At 31.0% G+C, this 25,269-nt stretch overlaps 1 protein-coding gene across 6 annotated transcripts in view; it reads left to right on the top strand.

The window, feature by feature from the left end:
* The first annotated feature begins 301 nt into the window (after window positions 1-301).
* LOC143072902 (exocyst complex component 6B-like) overlaps window positions 302-25,269 on the top strand; it is a 49,514-nt gene continuing 24,546 nt past the window's right edge. For 2 of the 6 annotated variants that reach the window (XM_076248054.1, XM_076248053.1), the window contains exons 1-15: window positions 302-481; window positions 6,902-7,067; window positions 7,859-7,997; window positions 8,863-8,908; window positions 9,849-10,053; window positions 10,806-10,967; window positions 11,627-11,662; window positions 12,478-12,546; window positions 15,478-15,561; window positions 16,008-16,052; window positions 17,861-17,907; window positions 20,926-21,046; window positions 21,682-21,753; window positions 22,294-22,343; window positions 23,529-23,682. In XM_076248054.1, the coding sequence (XP_076104169.1) occupies window positions 324-481; window positions 6,902-7,067; window positions 7,859-7,997; window positions 8,863-8,908; window positions 9,849-10,053; window positions 10,806-10,967; window positions 11,627-11,662; window positions 12,478-12,546; window positions 15,478-15,561; window positions 16,008-16,052; window positions 17,861-17,907; window positions 20,926-21,046; window positions 21,682-21,753; window positions 22,294-22,343; window positions 23,529-23,682 (1,554 nt within the window). In that variant the 5' untranslated portion in view covers window positions 302-323. Of the gene's footprint in view, window positions 482-6,901; window positions 7,068-7,858; window positions 7,998-8,862; window positions 8,909-9,848; window positions 10,054-10,805; window positions 10,968-11,626; window positions 11,663-12,477; window positions 12,547-15,477; window positions 15,562-16,007; window positions 16,053-17,860; window positions 17,908-20,925; window positions 21,047-21,681; window positions 21,754-22,293; window positions 22,344-23,528; window positions 23,683-24,456; window positions 24,490-25,269 lie in introns of all 6 variants that reach the window. The other 4 variants (XM_076248055.1, XM_076248057.1, XM_076248056.1 and 1 more) reach the window with 4 other exon arrangements.

Here is a 25,269-nt window from a genome sequence, read left to right as displayed (position 1 = left end):
TGAATTTAAAAAAAACAGTCGGAAAATGCATCTTTTCCGGATATATCACAGTCATCACAGTTTGACGTCGCGATACTGGAATAAGCACGGTCAGACAAACGCTTTATATACGAATCAGGCAAGCTTTTTAAAAAAGCTTTTACTTGTTTTTCATTAAACAAGTTTCTTCTTGAATATGTGATGAATTTGTTTTAATTCACCATTTTAAAGGAAAAAAGATTCGAATTGAAATCGAAATATTTCTTAATTTAGGTAAAAGGGGGTGGTGAAGTAATTTTACCACCGGAAGTTGCCTTTGCTTCTGCTCCAAAAATAAAAATAAGATGGCGGAAGCAACACCCAAGAAACCTCCTGATTGGAAACATATAACTGAACCTATTCATGACGCTGAATCCTTGAAACAAGAATCAATCAATGCCAACCATGACCATCTTATAACTGAAATTGAAACTTCTGATGGGCCTTTAGGGACGACGTTGAGGTATACTCCAGTTGTTAATGCAATAAAATGTCCCCTATTTTAGTATTTATTTATGAAGACTTCTCTACTCGGTAACTGGATCTGCCAATGCGTTTTAATTTAGCTTATGTTCTTATTCAATACTTATAACAAACATAATTTTCGTTAAGAAAACTCAACTTTGTTTTTTCGTTATCAACTCGACATGACAACACTAGCTGCGGAACCGTAGCTCTTAGGTCCTTATGTTATTTTTTGACTATGGTCCGCAAATAGTCAAAAAATAACATAAGGACCTAAGAGCTACGGTTCAGCAGCTATGACAACACCAGCTGCATGATCACTGAAGAATTATCCACTATTTGAACTATTTCCCAAAATAATAACAAACAAAAATCCAAACACAATGATGAAAAAAGATTTATATTTACAATATATTCTGTCAGTCACTAAAAAAGTAGCTGACCTTCCTAAATAGTTGACTAAGTTGAACCAGAGATTATAGTACTAGTCTAGTACAGGATCCTAGCTTATACCAGACATATGCACTCCGGTAAATCAGCCCACCCAAGGCTATGGATCTAATATATTTCTGATTAATTATAAAAAAGGATGCATTGTCAATTTATTCACTGAAAACTCATTTTACTTATAGAAGAAGAAGATATTTTATTTCCAATTATGGGCCCCAAATGGCATAAACATTAATAATTTTCATAATACAATACACCTTATCGCTATTTAGTCCATTCCGGGAAAACAGTCATTTATACAACTTTCTGTTTGGGTCACCGGCCGAAAAATGGAGGTCATCAGTAGTGAGCTGAGGGAGAAAAAACTTTAGAAAGTGATCATCAAGAAACTTTGATATAGTATGATCCACTATTTTCGAAATTAAAATTGAAGTAAAAAGATATTTTGTTTGAAGTATTTACGGTAGTTTAAACAGGTCTCATTAAAAAGTATCATGCATGGTGAATTGTTTAAACAGGGTCCCAGATAGCTTCAACTGGATGAAAAAATTGTGTAATTTTAGAACTTATCCGGAATAGAATAAATAGCAATTAGGTGTATACAAACAATGAGATAAATTTTTTTATATTAGGCCCAGATTTTTTAATTTGTTGGTTTACAAATCCGCCTACCCGATTATGCCGATTTGCAGAATAAAAATAAAATTGACTTTTCATGCTTTTTTATCCCCGGAATTGTTAACACTTTATGTTATGAAAACTTCCAATTTACGTTACTTAAAATAAACAAATCAATCATGACTGACCGTGAAATGTCTTTTGCGGATTGAAACCTGTGTAAACCTATTTCACATTAAGTTCGTTATCCATATTTGTCATCATTCCGTAAGCTGGTAAGACAGAAAAATTGAAAATAAACTTGTCCAACCATGGAAGATGTGAAGTTGAAGAACTTAATTAAAACAAATCCTGTGGAATTTTCTACCGACTTGTGTCATTGATAATAAAAAAAAAAATTGTCCATTTGGATAAAAAAAAAAACGGGAAAACATGATAACTGATAAATCGGATATCCTCGTTTTTGCAGTGGACAAGTCTATTATGTTTTTTGACATGTGTGTCCATATTTTAAAAACATCAATATAAACATAAATTGTAAAATGTTAAGAAAAATATATCAAAATGATAACCCCATTTTGAAAAAATGTTAGGCACAATATATTAAAATGTTAAACGCAATATATTAAAATAATATGCTTCACATCTGTTTCTATCACAATATCCACATTTAAAAAAAACCTTTTCCTTCACATATCGAATCAAATTTTTCGACATGCCTAAGAAAAATGAAGTGTTCAGTAAAACCATCACAAGGTATCCCAAAAAAAATGGAATGAGCAACCTTGAACCTCACCGTGTATCATCCTCCAGCGGATATAGGTACTAACCAAGCGGGCATGAGTGATTTTGATCTTACACGGTAACAAAAAATCTTTGTTTTGTTCACATAATATCAATGTTTACTTCAATCTAAACATAACTGCTGTTTTAAGAAATGATTTGGTCGTAGGTTCATGATGATTAGAGATGTCTCATTATTTTCCCAAAACAAGAGGGATTACTAAAAGCATGTGCAAATACTTGTAAAAGAAGTTGGCCCTCGTCTCATCCGATATAATTCTATGTTCATTGCAGCTCTTTTTTTGATAGAAGGTCAATGTGTGTGTGTAATAAGTATAGCTGTTTCAATAATTGGCATTGAAATCTTTCATACATATGGTCCCAGTACACAGTTACCGTCCTTTGATTTTCGTTGTCCACGAAATTGTCCTTAGTGTGGACAGTGTGTAACCAATTTTTGTTATACCTCTTCTAAATTTATTTCTCCATGTTTTTTTCCTCATATAGCAAGTAGAGGGGTGAAATGACACTGTAAAAAAAATTAGGTCATAAATATTAATGTAAAGTAGTGATTAGGTCCAGCTGAAAAAGGTAAAAAATTAGCACTTCGGATGCTGTCAAAAGATTTAGATAGATCTATTAAAAGCAAAAATGATTAGCAGACCGGGATCAAAGAATAGGTGAGCATAGCTGAATCTTCAGTCAACTAATTACAGTTAATGCCCTTGATGAGTATTTTCATGATTTTTTCCACTGTTTTGGTTTATTATCTTGAAAATTGTAATATATAGTATAGATAGAAAATTCAGTTAGCACAAGTTATCAACAATACAAGTTCTACAAATCAGCCTCATTTGTAGAAATCCTCAGTCAACTCATTATTTGAGTTATTGCCCTGAAATAAGAATTACCATCCACATGGGTAGTCAAGGTCATTAAAAAAAACTTTAATGTCATTAAATTAGAATGTTTATCATATTTATGCATTTTTTGCCTTATGTCTTGAAAACTAAAATAGATAAATAGAAATTTTAACAAGAAATATTGATAGCTGGATAAGATCTACAAACAAGACAACATGACTAAAAATAATTTGTCAGTTAAATATACATGTCTTAATTAACTCTTAAAGTTGTTCCCCTTTAATCATGAATTTTACTAAAAAGTTGACATTGTTAAAAGATGCAGGTTAGTGACGCAGGTTCATAAAGCCTCTAGTTATAGAAATACCTGCAGTGTTCTGCCAAGCCCCAGGGCCTTGAAGCACTGTGATACCCTGGGGCTATATTTTCTTCCATAGTATCATCTTGGCTGATTTTTATAATAGAATGGATATGGGCCATGGTGCAATACATTTTGGAAGACCAGTGCTATGTTTATTTCCATGGTGCTATTTGAAAATTCTGGGGAGACTCCGAGATCACAGTACCTGTATTTAGACCTTGATCTGAATGACTTTAAAATAAGGTTTAATTATAGTGGAGTGACAAATCGGGAAAAGTCGCTTAGTTGAGGAGTTTAATGGACCGAAATACCTCACGGCTAAAAATTCACATGAAGATAGAGTAAACATTATACTTTCATTTTATCCCTGTCGTAGAGTTTTCCCACGGTGCAGTTTTTTGTAAAATCGTGTAAAAGTGAGATTTTCTGATTTTTTTCTTTTTCATTTTCAAACACGAGAACGCTTATAATAAATTCCCGAATGAAGATATCATAAACAAATTTGGCATCATATGAAAGAGTGATGTATCAGCTTTTATTTGACATCAAGCTTTAATATCAGATGGACATATAAATTGAGTGAATTGGCCGATTTTCAAATGTATGTAATATTTTTGTCAATCTTACCGTCTATCAAAGTCTATTACATTTCTTATATATATCACCAATAGTAAATTTTCACAAAATATAGTGGAACAACCAATACTTAAGAAGTTTTGATATATAAAAGTTTGATAGAAAATAAAAATCAACTTTTACGAGCATGATGTTTTAAATTAATCGGGACATGAAGTTGCTTTTCAATTACTACAGTGCAGCATGTCTTCATTCATTAAGTCTACAGGATGATTTGTTAGCGGAAGAAAGAAAAAAACATGTTCGTTGTCGTATAGTTTGTGCCATAAACATTTGTTTACAGATATTGCATTTTGTGAGAAAAAAAATCTAAAAAGCTGTTTATGATCGTTTGAGATTTCAAATAATTACAATGAATTCCAACCTCTCTCAGACTGGTAAATATTTTGCCTGGTTAGTAGATGACAATTTTTTTCAAATGGCTAATGATTACAATGCACTCTCATTTGATACTGAACGGAAATGTATACTTAGGCTGAGTGTGTGATATTCCTTTATGAAGAACCAGTACACCCCTGATTAAAATATGGTATTGGTATTGTCCAAAGTTTTTATGTAAAATGGTACAACAGTTATTGAGATTTGGCCAATGACTGCTTTAAAACCATAAAAAAAAATTGTGGTATGATTGCCAATTCGAAAAATCGCCACAAAAGACAAAAATGCACATACATTTACAACTATAGGTCACCGTACGGCCTTCAACAATAAGCAAAGCCCTTACCGCATAGTCGGCAATAAAGGGCCCGAATTGACAAATATAAAACAGTTCAAACAAGAATGTGGCGAGGTTAAACATGTCAGCGGGAGCCCACCCCTCCCCTTACATCGGACATTGGTGTATATAAAAAGAAGATTTGGTATGAATGCCAACGGAATAACTCTTCACAAGAGACCGAAATGACACAGATATTTACAACTATAGGTTACCGCACGACCTTCAACAATGAGCAAATCCCATACCACATAGTCAAAGAGACAATAAGGTTTATTTCAAATGGTGGTAGATCCAAATTGTTATTCAAGTCATTGAATGCAGATCAATAAGGGACTGTATGAAATGTCTTTGTGCACCTGAAAATAAACATGGGTTGATAAGATTTGAAGGTATACTGTAACTATGCACTATCCCACTACAATGATTTTGATTTGGAAGAACATGACAAAATATATATCGGGATATTTTCAAAATCTATATAGACTGTGAAGCAATTTTGTGTAGGATTTGTAAGGGACTGAAGCGGCATATAAGAATTATTCTGCCGCCTCTTTTTGCCAATGAACAGATATTGAAAAGTTATTCCAGGGGTTGCATCATGTTAAAAGCATGACAGTAATGTTTTTTTTCTAATAAGGTCTTATTCTTTGATGTCAAACAAGATGAATTGTGATTTTAGACTGGAGACGTTTCTTCAACCAAAGCCACAAGACAGTTTTTACCTACTCACGACATATGCAACTTTTTAAAAGGATGTCTGGCACACCAACAGAAACTCGTGGCGCTCTTACAGGATGCGATACGTCTTCTACAATCGAGATAGGCAAAAGAAGACAATAACAAGGGGTCGGGAAAAACATGCATGTATCAAAATTTGTCATTCTAGCTGGTTCTTATATTGACACATATTTTGCAGTGAAAATCACTTCACCGCGGATCAAATGATCCCAGAAGCAATGGTCAATCAGTACATGGTGATCTGAATAAACTCATATTGTCGGCGCCATACAATGACATCCACTTTTTTTCTCTAGTATTCCGTTACCTTTTCAAATTGATGTGCATATTGATGTCTAGTGATAGTGTATTATAATTAAACATTGACAACACCTTTTGAAGCGTAATATCCATGTCAATATTTATTTACATATGTATCGGACTTAAGTCTACTATATATTCCATTGTTTATAGATATAAGAAGATATGGTATGAGTTCCAATAAGACATCAAGGTCATTTAACCATTAATGGTCAAAGTTCGGTCTTCAAAACGTAGCCTTGGCTCGCACCGAACAGTAAGGGCTTCAAAAATTGATTAGTGTTAAACCAATGCAATGGTATAATCTATATAAAAACTAAAACGAGAAACATTTATGAACCACATCAAAAAACGACAACCTTGTCTGTTGTTGTTTTATATAAAATTAAAAAAAACGGGGGACACTGTGTCTGTATTTGTGGAGCATTCGTAGCGCATGCTTCCATCTAAAAAAAATCTCAGTTAACATGAGAGACTACCGAGAAATTGTCCAAAATGTCACAAATTTGCAATTTTTTTAAATCCCCCCTTTTGACCTTTGAACGCAGTTTTCAAAAATCTGCACCACTTTGGCACTATACGACATGCCTTAATCAAAGGATATTATATTTATCTACAAAATAAGACCAAAATTAGCCATGAGGTATTTCGGTCCATTAAATTTTCAAATTTACCTTATTTGTCACCGTACTATTAGTAAAGCAGGTAAGGCATAAGATTGTGCAATCATGTAAAAGTTAATTAGATTAGATTTTGATATGAGTAAATAATAGCTATTTTCTAGCTTAAATTTTAAACAAAATAATTATTGAAGTTTCTAGTTGTGTTATACTATTAATTTGAGTTGCTTCTGATAGAATTTGATAGTAATAATTAATAAACTGATTTTAGATGAAAGTATAAAAAGCAAGTTGTGGACATGATAAGCATATGTTTTATGTCTTCTTTTAGGGCTGTTTATGAAGGAAAGGAATTAAGTAAATTCAGAATTCGACTTGATGACAAAATCAGAAACCATGATCGTGAAATTGAGCGCATGTGTAATTTTCACTACCAAGGTTTTATTGACTCAATCAGAGAATTATTAACAGTACGACAAGATGCTGCAAAGTTAAAGGTAAGGTCAATCTTTTATTTGCTGCTTCATAAACATTTTACCAATACATGTATCTCTTTTTATGCCCATTTATGTTTTCTGTGCCTCCATCCATCCGTCTGTTCGTTCGTCCGTTTGTCATGCTTCAAGTTAAAGTTTTTGGTCAAGGTAGTTTTTGGTGAAGTTGAAGTCCAATCAACTTGAAACTTAGTAAACATATTCCCTATGATATGATCTTTCTAATTTTAATGCCAAATTATAGATTTATCCCATTTTCACGGTCCACTGAACATAGAAAAGGATACTGCAAAGTTCAGGTTATAGTTTTTGGTTAAAGTTTTTGGTCAAGGTAGTTTTTATTGAAGTTGAAGTCCAATCAACTTGAAACTTTGTAAACATGTTCCCTATGATATGATCTTTCTGTTTTTATTAGAGATTTCCCCCATTTTCACGGTCCATTAAACATTAAAAATGATAGTGTGGATGGGGCATCCGTGTACTTGGGACACATTCTTGTTATTCATATATTGCACAAATGAATACAACACAATAAAATGCTAAAATACTATAGTTCAAATTTACTCAACATACATGTACATGTAATTATGTAAAAATGGTTAATGATACTATTACTTTTTCATAGGAGTACATGTTTTACATTATTCTGTTCAGTAAGGGATGGGATAAAATGTTTTAAACAGTTTTCTGTAAGAATAGACATTTTTAAATATAAGCTGTTAGGTTACAATAATAAAACTAGTTGGATATTATGATAATTTTGGAGATTGACATGGAATTTTTGTTTTCTTAAGGATGAAGTTCAGCAGGTAGATCAACATCTCCAAGAATCATGTGTTCCACTAATGACAAAAGGAGAAGAACTGGTCAAATGTAGGAGAATACAAGGCAATATTGCAACAGCTGTGGAGAGTCTTAATTTATGTCTGCCAGGTAACTAATAATTTAAAGGGAACTTAAGTCATTTATTTGGGCATTAAATGTTAAGCAACCTATTTTATTCTGTACAAGTATTGAATATTCATCATATAACTGTAAAACCTTAGGGTAATAAACAGGTTTGAAAAATTACCTCAATAGATAGTCAACACTGTGTTGCTTTGTGACTTTGGTATAAACATTTGTGTTGTTAGTGGTGTCCTGTGTTCTATGGAAACTATAAAACTAATTAAAAGGCTAGAATGCAGCTTTTTTTTTTAGAAAATTGTGGTTTTGCTGTTTTAAATTTTTGATAGTCATAATTATCAAAGCAAAACATATATTATTGCTAAGTACAATGTACTGACAAGATTATAAAAAGGATCAAGGTATACCTCAAACTTTTTGAATTTGTATTACATAATCATTTGCCTACTGCACCTCTTAGGATAGTTAGTAGTATTGAAAAGGTTCATGTTAGTCAAATATGGCATTGGATTTCAACTTTATCTTATTTAAAATTTCAAAATTGCAGTTATTTGGTTCTTAGATGGATCTATTTCAAAAGTCCTACCACTAGGTTAAACAAATCTCTTCATAAGATAATTTTTTTGGCTTCAGAACATTATATTTGTTTATATTGTTAAAATAAAATGATGATGTACATTTTTCAGACCTAAAAGCTTTAGGAAACCCTTGACTGAACCTAGAATTGAAAATGTTCTGTTAGGCTTGACTGACAAAAACTTCAAAATCTTAGTACCAATTTTAACCCTTTGGAAACTTGCTCCTTTATATGCATTGACTATGCAATATTTTAAATTTCTAACTGTTGTATTAATGTATTTTGATAGAAAAATCTTTTTAATTTTTTTTTTAGTTCTTGAAATGTACCGTAAACTACAAGAACAGATGACAAGTCGAAGGTAATTATTCAACTTCTACATTTAGTTTCCTTTTATTTTTACATACAGGTATGATAATGACACAACTCACAACTTAAATCTGGTTATCTACAAAATATTTAAAGAGTATGCTTTTCTATATTCCATGTCTGAAACTACACAGAATGTAGGATAAAAGATACAGAGGTGTGGGGGTTTAAAGGGTTGCACAGTTGGAAGAAAAGTGGATAATGCCATGACCCCAAGAGATAAGACGAAGAGACTACATTCAATACACTGCACAAAAAAACTAAAGTTAAGGCAACTTAGATGCAACGGAAATCTGTGTTGAACTTAAGCTTGAGTATGGTTAGCTACTCTTTCTCAACACCATGATGTGTAGAATTTTAAAAAAAAACTCCATTTTACTGACGTTTTATCTGAATGCATATAAGTACTGTAGAAACTATAAATTTTCTTGAGGTTAAAATTTCGTTGTTTTGTCTCTCTATAAGATTTCATGGGGATTTAATTTCGTTGTTTCCTTAAATGTAAGTGGTATTATATGGAGGTTGAATTTTCGTGGGTTTTTTAATTTCGTGGATATATTCTTTCCACTTGACGAAATAAACAAAATTAAATCTCCACGAAATTTATGCTTTTACAGTAATTGAATAACCTTCAGCTTGCAATTGAGAGTTTTCATTTTGATGTCATGTCTTTCCATGTTTAGGATCGCTTTGATAAATTGATTACAATAAAATCATCAATGGATCAATAAATATAGTTTATTTGGCAACATGGTCTATGGAAGTAAAAACTAAGGGAAACAATTTTAACAAACCAATCCCATTCAAGTATAATTGGATATGCAAATCATATATGAATTAAAGACATCAATGTATGTCAAATAAGATATCAATAATACTATCATAATCAAGATATTATGAATTTCTTTGACAATAAGTCTTCTTTATTCTAGGTTTTATCCTGCATTGAAAACATTGGAACAATTAGAGCATACATACCTACCAAGAGTTAACTCCCATTGGTTTGCTCAGACAATGGCTGATGATATTCCTAAACAGAGAGAAAGTATCAAAGAAGCTTCTATGTCTGATCTGAAAGATTTCCTAGAAAATATCAGAAAGCATTCTGGAAAAATTGGAGAAGTAGCCATGTTGCATGTAAGAATGGAGTTAATATTATAGATGTCTAATAACCACCTCATGCAGTATTATAAATGACACAATAAAAAAGAAATATGATATACAGATATTGTACTGAAAAAAAAGTTTGAATACCATTTTCATTTTTTTTTTTTATTAAAGTAACAGTAACCATGGTAACTTATAAGAATTGATATTGCATATCTTCTATCAGAAATTTAAAACTACTGGTATTGCATTCTAGGCATTCCCCATTCACAATACCAACAGGCCAAAAATTTGATTTATGTTTCAATGTGAATAAATCTCTTTATGCTGATCAACTGGTGAGAAAAATGAGCCCATTGATACTGAAAAATGTAAATTGAAACCTGAATTCTGTGTAATAAAATTTTTCTAACCATGCCATTTCAATGAATAACATTCTTAATCTTTTCATGTATGTATGTATATAAAACACACAAGAATTTAAAAGTTCTGACTTTGATAGGTCAAAACATTGTTTTATTGAGAGTAAATTATTGCTTTGTTTTCTAAATTTTTTTTTTTTTTTTTTTACATTTGAATATACTTGTCTCTCACACAATGTGACATAGAAATACTATACATCCATCCATCTGTCTTGTCATTTAAGCCCTCTTATTCAGTTTCATGTCAAATTTCTATGAAAAGATAAAAACAAAATTACATAAACTATTTGAATTATTGCCATTTTGACAATAAAATATTCTATCTTTTTTTCTGTTTGAAACATTTTCTTTATGTTATAGGCAGCTGAACAAAATAATATGGATCCTGCAATTGTAAAAGCTACTCGCAAAAAAATAAAAAAGAGAAGAGCCCCTCCCCCACCAAACCCCTTCACAGGGGAAGTAGATGCCCCACCCCCTCCAGTCATCCAGGACGAAGAGGATGAAATAGAAGATAGTGCAGTAAGTTCATATATAACAAATTATGATCCATTATCATTTTCATCAATGATTGCATTTTTACATAAATGTGAAAAGCTTGAATTAAATAGGACTTTGTCCAAAACACAAAGTTAACCAAAAATAAGGTGTTAGTGTAGTAGAGAATATAATTTTTATATAAAAAAAAGATGACATAAACATATTGTTCACACACGTTCATTGTATAATTAATTATTTTAACATCGTTCATGTGAGTAAGTTTGAATGATCAAGTCTTTTAAGTGTGTATCAATTTCTAAAGAGACTATATATGAATATTTATTTTTGTTATATGTTCTTAATTCAATTTGCTGTTGGGGAAATAGCTGTATTAAGCCTAAGTTTAAAACTAGCTTCAATGGGGAAAAAAGAACATATACTGTAAACAAACTGATTTTGACGAAGTTTTTTTTCACAACGAGAGTAGAAAAATAATGCAAATATAAATCTTGGAGTGGTAAAACTTGCATTTTTTTTTTTAAACAACTTATAGTAAATTTAAAAATTTGAAAATAAAATGTCAGCAAATGGGTTAGAAAGGGCCAAATAGGAAAAAGGTAACGTAAAAATAAGTTTGTTTACAGTGTACATTGTATAGAGTATCACAAGTGATAAATAAATTAGACATACACATTTTACAGGATAGTGATTTTCTAAGTGATGATGATGATGTTTGGGTGAGATGTCTTTTGAATATTTCCTGACCATCTCCTATCAACACAATGCTTGACAAAATGTTTGAAATTACATGCATTTCCTGTTCATAGTTATTGAATTGTGAAAAGAAGAAATGTTAAACAGTATTTAAGATAAGAATTGCATTGCACTTTGATTTGTTTGATGAAATCAAGGAAAAATATGCACGTGCTGATGTTCACCATACATTATTCCAATAAGGGAAATTATTCTTTGCAGAGAATCAGGATTTCCCCTAGGTCAATTTTCTTTTTCATTACCTCTTTTGCCAAAACATCATATTTTTCGTCAATTCATTATTTTTTTTGCCAACTAACAGAAATATATTTTTCTTTTAAAATTTCTTTCTTTCTAAAAAAAAAAATTTGGAATGCCGCATTGTGTCTGTTAGAATTCTACGTATCTATTTTCTAATATACATTGTGATATATAAACACACAATAATAGCTAACATTTACTTTTCAAAAGATATTGTACATTTGCAACATAGATCATAAAATTATCATTTCTGACTACAATTTAAAAGTTAACCATAAGTGATCTTGTTCAAGAACAAAATGACAATAATGAGTGTTGTTTTTTTATTAATCTGTCTTTTTTTTAAATAAGCCTTATGATCACCAGTCTTCCACCAAAAATTTGCCAGAAACCCCCCTTAATATTTATACCTTCCAGTACACTATGCCTTTGCACACAATTTAATTTATAAAAATATTGTATGTTATTTGTAGATAAACTGAATCTGATTAAAGTTGTTAAGAAAATTGCTTATATATTTATTAAATGTTTATTACAGGAATTAAGTGCCCAAGATCTGATAGATTTCTCTCCTGTGTATAGGTGTTTACATATATACAGTGTATTGGTGAGTAAATATATTTTGATTTAAAGGAGACATCTTTTCCATTCTTTTATTTTTCTGTTACAATAGATCATGGATGATTCTTGATTTAATATCTTTTAGAGTAAATGTCTGTGGCCACTGTGTAAAAGTTATTTTGGAAAATGTTTACAATATTGTTCCAATTAATAAAATTAAATTGTTTCCTGGTGACAACTATGAGATTGCTTTAACTCAAAACCTTTAAATATTGGTTTAACTAGAACACAACCATGATATTGCGGGTCAGTGACTGAATTAAAGTATATAACTATGCGTAAGCCTTATTTTAGTATTGGTATTGTAATCTGATAAAGTCATGCCGATGATAAGATTATAAGTTATATGGTTCGCTACTGACCCTCTACAGATCCATAGAGGGTTAGTAAAATCCATAGGGGGTGAGGCTGGAGGCCGAATCCCCTATGGATTTCATTCACCCTCAATGGATCCGTAGGGGATCAGAAGTTAACCGTATAACGAATTTATCGCAGGCTGGATTTTTTCTGCTGCGTTTTGTTGAAAAATAATGAAACACAACAACATTAATAGATGACGTCACCATTAAAGTGTCATGAACCCCCCATGAATTTTACTAACCCCCTACAGTGATAATTTACCAGTGGTGCGATAAGCACAGTTGTATCTGCTTTCAAATCTTTCTGTTTGAACCAGCTGTCGACCTGGAACTTATCAATCATTGGTAATATTAATTATTTGGAAAACAAAAGGTCCTGGAATGGAGTATTATTTAATCAACAGCATTGTCCTATATAAGTTATAAATTAAGTTGAATTCTTTGATTCGCTGTTTTACGTCATGCCTGATAACAAATTGAAAACTGTACCTATACGCCTTATTTTAAGTCCAGATTTTTAGTATTCGTATGGTCATCTTAGAAAGTCTTACTGATTAAAATACTACAATAGGGACAATTTGACAATGATTGAATTTAGTAGTATCAACCCTGTGGTTATGACCCGTGTATATAGCAAAATCCTAAACACACCGTTAGGTGGTTCACCTGTCATATGCGGAACGTACAGATAAGGTAAAAGGTAACAGGTGAATATACTATTGGTATCGGTATCGGATTAGACCCGGAACTTGTTAATTATTGGCAATATTAATTACGTGGAAAACAAAAGGGTCTGGAGTGGTGTAATTTTTGGGGAAAGACGGCTTCAAGCTGTCAATCCCCAAATAGGGTTGACGAGAGTGACATTCCCTCACATCATTCATTTTGTTTTTATAGTGTGGAAACCCCCCCAACAATTCTTACTGAGATTGATGAGAAGAAAACACACAAATGAATAGATTGACTTTAAACACTTTTCTACATATTTCCCTTCTGTTTCTAGCGAAATTATCGTATTTTGAGCTCTCTTTTACACTATTTACGTTTCTTTTACAATCCGGAAAAATCAGTATGACGAGATATTCTAAATATATCCAACCTACATTATATTTTATAATGACGTCATTGTTGGAATGCCACACTATGCAGAAGCAGGGATATTCTTCACTGGTTATTTAAATCATTCTCAGAGTTCGTGCACTAATTATAAATTGTTATTTGTTAAATTTAAACATAATTATGTTTGCTGTAGATTATTCAAACATCAACATGCAATACTTTAATGTGTAGGTCATCAACTTTCAAAGTAAACAAAGTTCGTGGAGAAAATGTGACATTTAGTATATGATTAGTAGTCTTCCATTAAAACTAAATTGTGTGTACCAACAAATAAATCATTGTAATGGTAAAAAAATTTTTTTAAAAAAAATGCATTTTAAATTTTAAACCTATTTATTCATGAAATTTACAAATATTTCAAAATGTAGGATCTGGAAACAAGCTTCACACAGTTTACATCAATCATATTATTTATTATTAGTACCTGTATCCCTGCTGAGACTACTGTGTTATAATAGTCTCAGATCCCTGTGATGAGAGTTGTAACTGGGAACTTTATCAATGGAATTTTAAAATTAAATGGATTTTTCAGTCCTAACTTTCTAAAGAAAAAAATTAAAAATCTTAGAGTACTGTCACAAAAAATGGAAAATGGCCTAGCCTGCAGTTCAGTGGTACACAATTAAGATTTCAGAAAACATTGTAGTTGTTGTTAAATGACAGAAATCAGTTGAATTTTACAAATTAACTTTAATCGAATGTTTAGATTTAGAAGATGCAGATCTCTTGGTCCAAATTGAATCCTAAACTAAGGAAACAAAATTAGATTAAACAACAACAATTGACTTCAATATTGTCAACCTTTCTACATGTTCTAGCTGTTCTTTTTTTCATTCTTTATATGAAGACTATCAAAAGATACCCTCCTTCCCCCTCCCCCCAAAAAAAGAGACAAGGGCTGTCTTTCCCCTCAGAGCTATTCAGCTCTTTGATTAATCAAGACCATTGTCCTATATTAGCTATATATAAAGTTGAATTCTTTGATTTGTCTTTTTTACCCCATGACGGCTGACAAATTTGACCTCGTTATTTTAGTATTATAGATAGATATTCAGATTACAGTTTTTACAATTAAGCAGTGATGTCCCTTAGATAGATGTTAACCAAATTATAGTGTTTTAAGAACTTGTGTTTTTTTTGTCAAATCCATTTTATAATTAGATAATGCTATGATTAATTGGTACTCCAAGTTAAGGTTCTAACTTGCAGCTGTTATTGTTCAGGAGTAATGCCCCAGTATGCCCTTGACAGAAATACTGAGAAATCTGCCCTTTCATACTTCCTTCTTCAGATTGCTGTAAATAGTTCTTTTATTAAATATTCATGAGTAATATGTTGTTCAAAATAGTTCCACAAGAATATTTTACATCTGTGTCTGTATTTGTCAAAGTGGAAAAAACATCTGTTGTTTGCATCAAACCTTTTAATATTTTTTTTAGGGAGATCGAGAAAGATTTGAAACATATTATAGAAAACAGAGATGGAAACAAGCTAGACTGTCATTACAACCTCCGTCAAATATGGTAAGATTAAATATTGTTTGGCAGCTGAAGCAGGCATCACAACAGTCTGATTTGCTGATAAGTAAAATTTCCAAATTAGTTCCCCATAATTGCATTTTTGTTGTCTGCATAATGGATGCAAAGAATTCCTATCTGTCAAAAGTAAATTTTTAAACAACATAAAATATCAGTTGTGAGTCATAAAGGTGCTTTGTAATCAATAAGAAATTGCTTCATATATTACAATAAAAAAAAACTTTGTACAAGATAGGCAAATTACTATATACGAGAGAAAATGCACATACTTTTGAACAGTGGTACTAGAGTGGTTTTTGTTTACAATTTTATACGAAAATCATCCTTTTACTGCTTTAGATGTTAAAAAAAAGTGAATATTTTTATTTGAAATAGATTAAGCCAAAACTATTATTATAAGGAATTGGATAATGGGAAAACTCATGTTTCAGGTCATGTCAATAAAAGATCATACTTCAGGCCAGCAGCAAACAGAAGTGAGATTCAAATTACAGGAAAACAAATATAAGCATTATATTTTCTGTCTTGTTTTAATTCATTTGTATATATCACAACTCAAGCATTTTATTAAAGTCATTCTCTATTGATTATCTACATAACATTTTAATCCACAACTTTTGTTTCTTATTATGTATGATTCTATGACAATATATGTATTTAACATGTACAGTGACTGACTCTTGTCTATATAATTCCCTGTGTTAACAGGAAAATGCCTGTGTTAAAGCGTTGTATTGGCATGACATCAGATGAGCACTATAAGGTGGTATACTTTTTCAGAGTTTACATTTCACTATTTCCACTAAGTCCATCCCAACACTAATATAGCCTCAACTTTATTTCATGGGTCAGTGAAAAGAGGTGGAAATTAGGGTGTTACAGGGAGTCCTGGGCAATAGTGCAGAAAAACAAAACACAGATAAAGTAAGACTGAGCAACACGAAAAGTAAATTGAAGTCTAATATTTTTGTTGACAAATTAACAGACAAGTCGTAGTATAGAAAATACCAACTCAACAGGAACAGATGATACATATTGTATACTTTGTCGGACTTTGTATGCAAATACTTTTGATTTAATTGGAATTAGGTTCATGAACACGTAGGCAAACAATAATTGTTATTATGATAGGTTATTTGTAGAAACAGCGGACAGTAATTCATTGTTTAATTGACATTAAAAAAAACCTAGAGGAGCAAGCTTTGTTTGTAGTAAGTTTGTCTTTCGTTAATATGTTTATGAAAGGTAATGACAAAAGCACTGCATCCCGCCTACAATCTAAACTTTTCAATAGACGTTAAAGATTCATCGAGTACTGGCGAGTACTCAAGCATCATGACCGAGTATCTGAGTATTAAATTTCAGATTGTTTGCCATCCCTAATTATAATTAAAGCAGGTGAGACAGTTCAGCATGTGCACTCTTATTATGAAATAGTATTATATGGCAAAAAAATATGCATAAAATCTTATTCATATGTCTTTTTTATCAAGCTGCATATTATCATGGCAATCTGTTGAATATTCTGCAGGTTTACACCTGAAATGTGAACATAAGCTGCTTATCATTTCTAATGTAAACTTCAGTCATTAAGCTTTGCATAAGGCCCATCCATCAAGGCTTGCTGATTTCTATCATGGCTGTAAGAATTTCTACTACTTGCCACTGGAACAGTGTCTGGCCTTTGGCTACAAAATGTTTACGTGAAGATACTGTATGGCTACAAAATGTTTACGTGAAGATACTGTATGGCTACAAAATGTTTACGTGAAGACAGTATCTTTCTTTTGGCATTAAGAATTTACAAGCATATTTATTATTGCATTTAGAGTTTCTTTCTCTTATCAATATGTGAGAAATTGTTTGTATTACAAGCAATGTACATAGTGTTAAAAGTTTTATTTATGTCCTAAAATATTATCCATGACTTGATATTCAAACGAATCTCTTCACTGAATTGTGACATAAAATTTGTGAGTACTATAGAATGAAATTATGTGTGCTTGTATTTTCTTTGTTGTTAGATTTTAATTGACCTTTAGTTGATCATGCTACCAAGAAGTCATTGTTCTTATGTCTAAAATAAAAACAGGAGTAAACTTGAACCATAAATCTTACATGTAATTATTAATCAATAGATAAAATGTACTGATACTGAGGTTACTAAGTGGAACTCTTTTCCCTATTGATAAGAATGTTTTTGTAAATCAGAGGCATTTGTATAATGTATCAGATTCTCAAACAAATATTTGCAATCTCTTATTCTTTTTTCTTGTCTTTTCAGCATGAGTCTTTAGATAGTTTTAAAAGATATTTTCATGATATTGTTGGGTAAGTACACTTAAAGAATAACAGTTATGTGTTTAGATAGTTGCCACTGTCAATCTGTGATTTGATGGTTAGTTTTACTGGTGACATGGAGTAAAAAAAATAGATGTTTGTGCTTGTCATATTTACAGACCTCATCCAATCAAAAGTGCCTTTATACATCATATCTAATTTATGTACTAGGATATATCAGGGGTGTGGAAATGCTATGCCCGACTCGCCCGACTCGTACATTTGAACAACCGGACAAGTAATTATTTTTGTCTGGGTTGCCCGTGGACAAGTAAAATAATATAAAAGACAAAGTTCAATTCCAACAGAAATATAGAACTAATTTCAACATGTTCAAAATATATAAAGATGTTCAATTTATGTAAAAGAAACCAATGGTTCATGACGATAAATATTACATAATACCGAAAATAGATAGATTAACAAAATAAATAAAAATAAGTATGCGAACCCGAGTTGTGTAACATTGCATTGGTTATGTCCGTTAACACGGGATGGTCGATTAGGTTTTATCCATCATGTACCGGAAGTGTCATTTTATATGATTTTGTATCGAGATTCAGATTGATAAATACTTTATAAAACACTAGGCAAGCAAGACAAAAAGAGTAATGAGTCGAGTAAAAACCCTAAAACGCAAATGGAGGATAAGGAGTATTAAAAAAAAATACGGAAGCGAGAATTTCAGACATCGTGAATATCAGATTGCACCTGGCTATCTAGGATGGAAATTCGGAAAATAAATATTTTTTTTGTCTTTATATTTATAGATCAAAGGTCAACATTATTTGTTGTCAGAGTGGTAAATGGAAGGGACGGTTTAATTGCCCATCAATACAATTATAAAAAAAAACAAAATAAAAAAACCAAGTGTGTTGATCAGTTGAGAGAAACAACAAAAAAGTCAATAGTTTATCCATTATTTAATTTCCATTTCTTCACTCACTGTCCTCTAAACTTGTATATCATTATATGTACCTACTGGCTACAATTTTTATTCCAAAACTGCTGCAAAAATTACCTTTACATGTTATTTCATTGGTTGGTTTGCTGTAAGGTCATGAAGGTTTTTGTCCCATAGATGTTGACCTACTTTACTAAATTTTTACACATAATAAACAAATGGATTTCACTTGTTTGTGATGCAGTTGTAACAGTACTAAGAATCATATATTAACTACAATGAAATACTTTAATATTTATTGGGACCATCAGGGCAAGTAACTTTTTTTTCCGGACAAGTGAACTTTACAGTTTTACTTGCCTAGGGACAAGTGCCCACAGCAAATATTTCCACACCCCTGTATATGTGCAATAAAAATTCTGTATCTTGTGCCCATTACTCAAATAACATCAGGATTATACCATTGTCAAAAAACTATGATAAGTATCAGTGTTATCCCCAGAATTTTCAAATAGAAACATGGAAATTAATATAGCACCGTTTTTTATCAAAAGAATATAGCACCATGGCCCCTGTACGTTCTATCCTGATAACTGCACTCTATAAATTTAGGGTGAAAATATACCTTTAGAATGGTCATTATGGATTTATTTTGTCCATCATTCACATACCTGCCAACTTTCACGATTTAGGCGTGTACTACACGATTTTGACCCTTTGTCACGATTGCACGATCGTGTTCCTGAAAAACCCTCTAAAACACGATTTGGTGAAAATCTACACGAAAAATATTGTTGTTCCCGATTTTGAACTGTGTACAATGGAGGAAAATTGTGTTCAGCCAATCAAATTGTGTGTTTCTCATGATCAAATTAATCAGCCAATCAAAAACGTTTTCTCTCAAGATTGTTTTAACATGCTAGATATTGAACTTGTGTTGTATTCCTGTGTTTGTTGGTCAGAATTGAAAAAACGTGAATGGCAAATGATTTTTCAACTGCAAGGAGGTTCTTACACAGAATAAGAATAAAAGCATGGCTGATTGACAAACTTCAATCATGCATGAATATAATAAATAGTAGTTTATTCACTAATTTATTGACATTACATGTACACTTGCTGTAACATAATTTTATTTATGTATTCAATCATTTAAAGTATAATGTACTATTCATTATTTTTCACATGGACCCCACCCACATTAACATAAGGAATCCCTTAAATGAGGGACTACCCTTAGTCAAGGGGTCACTCTTGTAAAAAAATAAAATAGAAAAATGTAGATTTATTAACTTAAAAATGGGAAATTCTAACATTATATTTGGAACAGCTTTTCTAAATGAAGAGTTCTATTATTTTGAATAATAAAGAAGATATAAGGCCAAGAACATATCAAAATTCTTGGACATGTGGGAAAAGTTTCTTCAAATAATATGAATGTGTGCTCATTTGTACTTAAACAGTGGTTTTTAATGTCCTAAAATTGAGGGGGGATCCCTATGTGTTGTTCCCAACATGATAAAGGTCCTTCTTTGTGTATAATTTTTAATTGGAAAAGTCAACAACTATTTAGTATCCTTACACATGAAAATCATTCCTGGTCTTACAGCTACATGTTCATATTTTCTGCTGATATAATAACTAGAATCATGCAAATAAACTTAAAAAAAAGGGATGTAAGCTCATCTTACAAATATGACACTTTTTCTAGACTACAAAACAGCACGTGCAAAATAGTCGTCGCAAAGAATTTTAAACTTTGAAATTGTTGTCGCGCGCTAAAACCCCCATGGGCATTTTCAAAAGTTGGCAGGTATGCATTCAGTGTATTTTTTTCTTGATTTTGAAATATAACATAGAACACTTTAAAAAATATAATTTGTATGTCGGAGCAATAAAATATTTTATATAAGAGGATTATGCATTTGCCTTGATTTTGTTGTTTATCCAAAAAACTTGAGTAGTTAGTTAAACTTGGTAAATTGTAAATAAATCAATCAGAAAATAGTGTTTGTTTAAAGAAAAGAATTTTGAATATGAAGGTTTGTCAGTTAATATTCATATGTGTACATGTATGTATTTGAAATAGATTTCTTTCATTATAGTTTTTTCGTTGTTGAAGATCATATTTTAAATACAACCCAAGGACTTGTTAACCGGGCATACATTGATGAACTGTGGGAAATGGCAGTGTCAAAACTAGCAGCATCTCTACGAACAAACACAGTATGTATAATAAATATTTTAGCTTGAAAATAGCATACCAAATTAATTACTGGAAATCAACAAATTTTAAGGTTGAGCTATTTACGTGTTTTTCAATAGTAGGAAAAGTAAAATGAATTTAATTCTTGCAAACATGTTTACATAGATGTTCTCATTTATGAATTCATCTGCAAAGTCTCAATATTTCCAAAATAGATTGCTGCTAAAAAAAAGGGGGCACTCACAGTGACACATATTTATAGCTCTCATCCTGCATATGCTGATTGAGAAGCAACTGTCAATAAGTCAGAAACTATAATTTAACTTAGTCAACTAATTTTTACCATGGAGGATCTGTTTCCCAACACTAAAATAAGATAAAATAGAAAAAAGAAATAATGTTTTCAAGCATGTTACACACAATTGAAGAAAAAAGAGGAAGTATTGTGTAAAAAATTACAAAGCTGCTTAAAGTTTAGAGATAAAATAGATAGGTATATACTACACAGCAAACATTTTTACCTAATCCATACATAATTTGCTAGTGAGGAATTCACCTTATAAAAGGTTACAAATGTTAATTTGTATGATTCAAATAGTTATGTCTGTTTCACTGTTTTTATTTACATATTTATTGTTGATATGGGTCATTACAGGTACAATGTAAAGATACCAGTATGCTGTTGGATGTCAAGAACTTAATTATTTTGTTTTGTCACACTTTAAGGGTAAGATATCTTTAATATTTGATGTAGTATGTGTAATATATTGATGAATTTGATTTTTGGGGCAGGGATGCATTTATGTGATCAAAACTCTTACATGGCTGGCTCGGTAGTTTTCAATTTTCCAGACTTTATCATAAACAAAACATAGTGTATTAAGCATAATATTATATACCTCCTATCATTGAACATAATTTATCAATGAAATATATACTCTGATAGTCTGATACTCAAGTTACATTGTATAAACATACTTAAATTGTGCATTATGAATCTTAGTATCTGTTCTAAGTAATATTTAAAACTTGAGTTATCCTCCTTTATCCATAGTTGTACTGGAACCTATTCATAGTATTGCCTTTTAATGCAAAGTTTATTTTTAGATCCCACCTCAAAATGGATGCAGTCTTTACTATTAAGTGAAAACAAGCACTTGATTAAATAACTATTATTAAAGATATTTTGAATTTTCTGTTTTCTCATTTTAACAATTGGTCTAAAGTATGGATCAATCTTTGGTTATAAGGATTATTTTAATTTCAGGGCTATGGTTTTAGTGTTGGTCATGTGCTGGAGCTGCTCCTTGAAATGAGGTAAATATGAATATTTATAATTAGTCTAAATGAAGTATGAAAAAAAAAAAACCAACATATTTTTTTTAAATTTTATTTTTTATAAAAATAATCACTGATATAATTAATCATTAGCATTGGTTAGGTTAATTCCTTGTGACGAGTGATGTTAGCACAAGAAAAAAAAACCTTGATGAATTTCTTGTTTTCAGTATTCTGTGAAATATTTTGTTCGAACTTCTTCTGGATTTTAGTCTTATCTGTAAGAAAGTCTTTGAATTCAAACATGGTTTGTGTTGTTAACATTTAAATATCATGTATGGTGCATGTTCTTTTAGGCATCATAATTTGTAGACATTTTAGTATATTGTTTCCTTTGTCATCACATTTATGTAGCTGTATGAACATACTGAGTTCTGGATGGATTTGCAATCACTCACTGCACTTATGACACTATTACATCAACGGAATAATGTGTCATGATAGTATTACACATCTTCCTGAGGACCTTGCACATTAGAATTCCATATAAGAGCTTGCCTGTTTAGTTATGTTTATGAAAAGAGTGTTCATATTTATATTCATATCACATCAACTTGTTCTCATCCTGAGATGCATGTAGTATTTGCCACTTGAAAATGAATACAAATCCATCCATTCATCCTACTAAGAATAAAAACACTAAAAAAAATTCTTGATCTTTATTTTGCAAACAGTGTAATGTATTATTTTTACAAGAATAAAACTCCATTTGATAAATCGTATTCACAATTTCCTGAAATCGCAATAATTAATCTCTCTTTTTTATGCCCCATTTATGGGCATTATGTTTCTGGTCTGTGTGTCCATGGTCCGTCCCTCTGTCCTGCCTCAGGTTAAAGTTTTTGGTCGAGGTAGTTTTTGATGAAGTTGCAGTCCAATCAACTTGAAACTTAGTACACATGTTCCCTATGATATGATCTTTTAAATTTTAATGCCAAATTAGAGATTTTACCCATTTTCACAGTCCACTGAACATAAAAAATTGTAGTGTGGATGGGGCATCCGTGTACTATGAACACATTCTTATTGGTCATTGTTCAACAAAGGCATTATAATAAATACACACAAACATTTCTGAATAGATATTATGATATCAATATTTTTAAAAAACTTATAGAATTTGCTTTGATGTATCAACAGTATAATCAAATATTTTGATTCCAGGGACCAGTATAATGACGTACTGACACGACAGTGGGTAGACATTTTTAATGAAATCTTCAGTGAAGATAATTATACACCTATCTATGTTGAAAGCATAGAGGAATATACAGCAATAGTCACACAGTTTCCGATCCAGGATGAAAACTTGGAAAGGGTTAGTATTTTTAAAGGGTACTGTGTTATGTTTTCTTATATTTTGTTATTTATTATTCTGTAATTTAATGAGTTATTAGACGGAAAATTAGGTATGCACGTTTAGTAATTCCATTGAAAAATAGGAACAAAATAACAAGCCTTACCTCAAAAGACATCTTGTGTGAAAATTTTAAATGATAGTCAAGTTTCTTTTCAAGGTAGACAAATTAATATTGTCAGATATCAACTGCTTTTATTTGCATTTTGCAAATAATGATTTATTGATTTAATAACAAAATTACTGGCATCAGTTTATAGAACAGTCAACATTTTTGTAATATTAATTAAAAGGAAATATTTAAAATTCTGAGACATTGTCAGGAAAAATTCCTTCAAACTATTTTTGAAGTTCTGATATTATGCAAGTGCCCAGTTGAGTATTATTTAAATTCTATATCTGTAAACCGGTCTACTTAAAATATTCATGAATAAGATGTGTTTTAGTTATCTCCCCTACTTTGACAAATTAAAGTGCCTTCTGTACAATTCATATATAAAAAAAGTTTTGTTAGTGTAAATTAATGAATATACTTATTTATTCTCAGAAATAAGCTTTGTGTTTTCATCAAGTCAACACTTTTAATTATAACACTGTTTTAACCTTTATCAAAACCCACCAGAAAATATTTAATCTTTAACTATTTTCCCAATAAAATATTAAAAAGTGTACCATAATCCTTAGACAAAAAATATCATCATAATATTTAAAATACACAAGTCCTTTTGATTATAGTTATCTTTACGATTGAGTATAAGTCAAAATGGTGTGAGTACAAAGTGGGTCGTAAATAATATTGTAAATTTATATGAATGTTTTCTCTGTATTAATGTTGTGAACTGATTATCATACAAACAATTTCATAATTCATACACATTCTGTGGAAGTTCTTTTATTTGTGGATATTGATTATTTTTAAACTTAGGTTTTGAGACTTCCCTCTTGTCAAAAGAAGTCTGAGACTGTTTTGGGTATAAACTTAGGCCCTTATGTTATTAATGATGCTTCTAAATTGTTTATTAATTTGTCTTCCTGGACTCTTTAGTATTCCAAATGGAAAGCTTTTTCAGAAACTGTGTTGTACTCACTTAAATATATATCATTTGTTTATCACATGTAACAAATCCATGGAAGATATGCAATTTGTTTTATATTGAAATTCAAGATAATTGATATCCAAAAAATATAAGGTCTTTCGCAGTGTTAATATTTACCCAATATTCTTACAACTTATGTTCAATAGTAATTAATTAGTGCTGTTTCCCATATGAGAGAACAGAAAATTTCAAATATACTATACACAAGGACATTATTCAATTCAGGAGAAATTTTATTTGAAGATAAGTTAGATGGTCAAGGTCACAGCAGCTTTGAATAATTGGACTTATGCACCATGTTTTTCCAGTAATTTGTGGTAGTAAAATCCTAAACATCTCCGTTACTAAACTCAATTACATTGTGTAATTTTTCCATATTTTAAATAATTTAGATTTTCTGTTTTCTCATTTCTTAAATCACTCAGTAGCATGTAAACAATAAAATATGTTT

Source organism: Mytilus galloprovincialis, chromosome 4 (assembly GCF_965363235.1).
Source record: "Mytilus galloprovincialis chromosome 4, xbMytGall1.hap1.1, whole genome shotgun sequence".
NCBI classification, from domain to species: domain Eukaryota; kingdom Metazoa; phylum Mollusca; class Bivalvia; order Mytilida; family Mytilidae; genus Mytilus; species Mytilus galloprovincialis.
The sequence above is the reverse complement of the archived record's forward strand: the minus strand, read 5'-3'. Positions and strand labels throughout refer to the sequence as shown.